Source organism: Stegastes partitus, unplaced genomic scaffold (genome assembly GCF_000690725.1).
Source record: "Stegastes partitus isolate 25-593 unplaced genomic scaffold, Stegastes_partitus-1.0.2 Scaffold1851, whole genome shotgun sequence".
Classification (NCBI taxonomy): Eukaryota; Metazoa; Chordata; class Actinopteri; family Pomacentridae; genus Stegastes; species Stegastes partitus.
The window spans coordinates 118,626-123,565 of NW_007579582.1; the positions used below are offsets into that span (position 1 = coordinate 118,626).

Sequence of the window (4,940 nt, forward strand, 5' to 3'; positions counted from 1 at the left end):
GAACCATCATTAACATGAACAAACTGGAATCTGTCTGATAAATATGATTTAAACCAGTTCAGCGCAGTCCCTTTAAGTCCAATCACATGTTCCAATCTCTGCAATAGGATGCTATGCTCAACAGTATCAAATGCCGCACTAAGATCCAATAGAACCAGAACGGACACTAGTCCACTATCTGAAGCTAGAAGAAGATCGTCGGTGACCTTCACCAGTGCTGTCTCTGTACTATGATGAATTCTAAATCCTGACTGAAACTCTTCATTCAAACCATTTACATGCAGATAATCACATAGTTGGTTTGCCACGACCTTTTCACCCAGGGCCCACTGTACCAGTATATGGTCTCACAGTGGGACTGAGGATCTCATCCTGGTACCTGATGGCAGTCAGAGTACCTCTGGTTAGCACGTGGAGGGCTGTGGGCCCTCCAAAGAGATGCCTCCCCACACCATCACTGACCCACCACCAAACCAATCATGCTGGAGGATGTTGCATTCAGAATGTTCTCCACGGCGTCTCCAGACTCTGTCACATGTGCTCAGTGTGAACCTGCTCTCATCCGTGAAGAGCACAGGGTGCCAGTGGCCAATCTGCCAACCTTGGTGTTCTCTGGCAGATGCCAGTCGCCCTGCATGGTCCTGGGCTGTCAGCACAAGCCCCACTGGTGGACGTGGGGCCCTCAGACCACCTCATGGAGTCTGGTTCTGACAGTTTGAGCAGAAACATGCATATCAGTGGCCTTCTGGAGGTCATCCTGCAGGGTTCTGGCAGTGCTCCTCCTGTTCCTCCTGCACAAAGGAGGAGGTAGCATCCTGCTGCTGGGTTGTTGCCCTCCTACGGCCCCCTCCATGTCTCCTGGTGTACTGGCCTGTCTCCTGGTATCTCCTTCATGCTCTGGACACTGTGCTGAGAGACACAGCAAACCTTCTCGTACTGATGTGCCATCCTGGATGAGCTGCACTACCTGAGCAACTTGTGTGGTTAGGGTTAGGGCACCTCGTGCTACCTCTAGGGCTAAGAGCACTGAAAAAATGAGAAACTGACCAAAACATCAGCCAGAAATGATGAGAACAGACTCATGGTCTGTTGTCACCATCTGCAGAACCACTCCTTTATAGGGGTTGTCTTGCTAACTGCCTCTCATCTCCACCTGTTGTCTGCTCCATTTGCACAACAGCAGGTGAAAGTGATTCACCATCAGTGTTGCTTCCTACCTGGACAGGTTGATTTCACAGAAGTGTGACTGACCTGGAGTCACATTGTGTTGTTTAGGTGTTCCCTTTATTTTTTTGAGCAGTGTGTAACAGTCAAAGTTATCTCCCCTTCACAGTGTCAGAAGCTTCAAGAGTCATTGTTTATGTCTTCTTCAGACTCAACAACATCATGACTGCAATTTCTGCATGTGATGCCTTTACAGATTCCACAGGTCCAGATGCATGTGACCCCATTCTTCTTGCAGCTGGATATGTCCATGTACTCATCCATGTCCCCTGCAAATGTTTTCTGCACATGTTGCACAGCATTCACTCTGCAGACCTGGGACTGGATCCTTCTACAGATCATGTCTCTGAAGCCCAGTGACTATGGATAGACATTAGGTGTGCATGGAGCATTGTAACTTGCAGCTGCAAGAAGAATGGGGTCACGGGCATCTGGGCCTGTGGAATCTGTAAAGGCATTACATGCAGAAACTGCAGTCATGATGTTGTTGAGTCTGAAGAAGACATAAACAATGACTCTTGAAGCTTCTGACACTGTGAATGAGAAATAACTCTGAGTGTTATATAAGTACGTGAAATAAAAGCTACTGTGCAATATAAATGTAAAAGTTATTGTGGCCTTTTTCAACAAAGAAGTGTTTGTGGAGAAATATAAATGTTAACAATCAATTCAGAATCTTGAAAAAACCCTGATTTGACCCCTCATAAGTTACTTAAGGCCAGATTTTAAAAAATCGATTTTTCGTCTATCGGTTATCGGTACCCTAACTTGAGCAGGTTTTTTTAAAGGTTTCCCACGGGAATTGAACTTCAACATTTTAAGGCATGTTATTACACACCTTTACAAACATATTGGTGAAGAAATTGTTTGATAACGATTTAGTTGCCAGATTTGCAAAAAATCTCATAAAATGCCCTTACTATAGTTGTCAACTGTTCAATTCATGACTTGTTCTGATAATCAGTTCATCGGTTTGAGTCATTTTCAATAAAACATGTCGTCTGGTTTCTAAAACACTTTCTGAATTGATCTCTGCCTGTGCTGAACACTGATTTACCCGTTTCAGTCAGGTTTAAATCAAAGCAGGGTCCGTTCTGATGCCATCTTCAGTGTAAATATTTTCTGGTTCGTATTCCTCAGTGAAGTGAATATATTTGGGCTGCAGACAAAACGGGACATTTGAGGAAACACTGATGTTTGGTCAGAGGCCAAGCAGCCATCAGTTCGTCGTTCATGATTGATTCAATGCTGAACATATTGCTTAGTTGTAGCTCTGTTGTCAGGTCTGCTGCATCACAGTGTGAAATACAAACATGTTCTCATGCTGCTGTAACAAGTCAGACGTTCCTCCAAAGCTTCAGGCTCCTGAGAAAGTTCCACAAAGACCTGCTTGTGATTGTAGTGAAACATCTGACCGAAGGCGACAGAGCGAGAGCAGAGTTTATCAGTGTGCACTTTCTCAACATCTCTCCCTGAGAAATGAAGCAGGAGCCGACAGTCACATCTTGTTCCCCGTTTACCTGAGCGCTAACTCACCTGTGTGTCTGACCAGGTACAGCTACGACAACCAGAACCAGAGAGAGGTCTGCATCATCGAGTATCCCGAGTCTCCAGGCCTGCCTGTCGAGGGTGTGGTCGTCGGAGACGGTGCTGAGGGCGACAAAGCTGAAGACCTGTCCCGCCGGCCTCAGTCCCGTCCCCCAGCCGCAGATGCTGCAGCTGCCGCCAGACCGCCTCAGCAGGCCGCCAAACGCAAAGAGGGCCTCCCCACTGCCACAGAGGGCGCCAAGAAGAAGAAGCCTTTCCACTGCAAACCGTGCCACTTCCAGGCCCAGAACGAGCAGGAGTTTGTGGAGCACCTCAGCACCCACAGCATCAGCAAGATGCTGGTGGTGAACCGTGTGGAGGGACGCAGCAAGACCAAGGCCAAGGACGCAGAGCCGCCCGAGGCCCAGGCTCCGGCCGGTGGGGGGGCGGAGAGTGGTGGGGAGGCGGCTGCAGGCGACATCAAGGGGCTGATCAGATGCGAGCGGTGCGGTTACAACACCAACCGATACGACCATTACATCGCCCACCTGAAACACCACAGCAAGGAGGGCGAGGACCACAGGTAAGGGCACACCTGAGCTGCCTCTGCTCTCAAAAACACAGATGAACCAGCCACAACTCCCAAACGTGTTTAAAACAGCGGGTTCAGGACTTTACTCTGCACATGTGAACCTGCTGAACCCACACCTGTCGTTTTAGCCCTTTCACCGTGTCAGATTCTGTTCACAGGTTAAGTTCTGTAAAATGACGGCAGAGGCCTCCAACATCGGTGAAGTGTCAACTAAAGGCTTTATTTTTAGTAGGATGCACTTGCAGGAACTCTCTGGAGCCACAATACCACCCTCATTTGAAAATGTAATACTGTTCTCCATTTTTGTGGGAACATTAAAAAAAAACAAAAAAGTCGTCTGCTGTGGAGCCATTTGATCATTTGGATCTGCTGGAAACTATTCTGTCCTCACCAGATTTCATGGCTTATATTCATGGAGATACTAAACCTTTAAAATCACGTCCCAGGGCAGATGTGTTTTTAAAATATTGGAAATATACGAAATTCTCCAAATTCTCTCAAAATGTCTGAACAGAAAAACAAGAGAAAGACAAGCGCAAACTATCTCAAAGTGACACAAAACAACCAAATATCAGCACGAATGAGACACAGAGGAGACGCAGAATGACTGACAGACGACAAAAACACTATAAAAACGACAAGGTGAGACAGGAAGCAGCACGGACAGGACTCAAGACTGCAAAAACAAGACCGAATACAACAAAAACTCGATAGGAAACAAGAAAAATGAGACAGAAGACAGACAAAATCATCTTTCAGAGTTTGTGGAGACTGTAAAAATGACAATAGTTAAATACTTACAGTGAGCCTCCATTTTTTCCAGTGTTGGTAACAGCAGTTTCCATTGAGGACTTTTTACTGCAGTTAAAAATGAACCACAGTGAAGAAAACGAGACTGACGGTGAGTGATGATTGTGCTGCTGTTGTGTGCCTGCAGGGTTTTTAAGTGCACTCTGTGTCCGTACACCACCGTCAGTCAGTACCACTGGAGGAAACACCTGAGGAATCACTTCCCCAGCAAACTGCACACCTGCAGCCAGTGTTCCTACTTCTCCGACCGCAAGAGCAACTACATCCAGCACATCCGGACTCACACAGGTATGAAGGTCCTCGGCCTTTGCTCTGCCGCATCCTCAGAGTCTGTAACAATGTCTATACACATAAGGGTGTGTTGTCTGTACAGGTGTCCGTCCTTTCCAGTGTGTCTACTGCGACTACTCCAGCTCTCAGAAGACCCACCTGACCCGACACATGAGGACTCACTCAGGTTAGTAATCCAGGAAAACCGTGGCATGCAGCTGAACACGTTCACCATGTGGCTGAAACACAACATGGCTCAGTGGCTCCAAGAGCCGAACAAAACCCTGAACGCAGCACGCAGACGGTCTTCAGAGAGCAAAAGTGCAAAATCTAATTTTAATACCTGGTTGGGTGTGTCTTTACAGGACAGACAATCTGACCAAAACCACCAGTTGATAATCAGCCTCAAACCAGTACAAAACCCAGTCCAAAACAATCCCAAAACTAGTCCATAACCAGCTTGAAAACCAGTACAAAACCCAGTCCAAAACAATCCCAAAACTAGTCCATAACCAGC

At 46.9% G+C, this 4,940-nt stretch overlaps 1 protein-coding gene across 1 annotated transcript in view; it reads left to right on the top strand.

Moving 5' to 3' along the window:
* The window catches only part of rest (RE1-silencing transcription factor), a 20,112-nt gene that overhangs the window by 7,218 nt on the left and 7,954 nt on the right, over positions 1-4,940 (top strand). Inside the window, exons 3-5 of the mRNA XM_008302652.1 lie at positions 2,777-3,334; positions 4,281-4,441; positions 4,527-4,610. Coding sequence (XP_008300874.1) covers positions 2,777-3,334; positions 4,281-4,441; positions 4,527-4,610 — 803 coding nt within the window. The remainder of the gene's footprint in view (positions 1-2,776; positions 3,335-4,280; positions 4,442-4,526; positions 4,611-4,940) is intronic.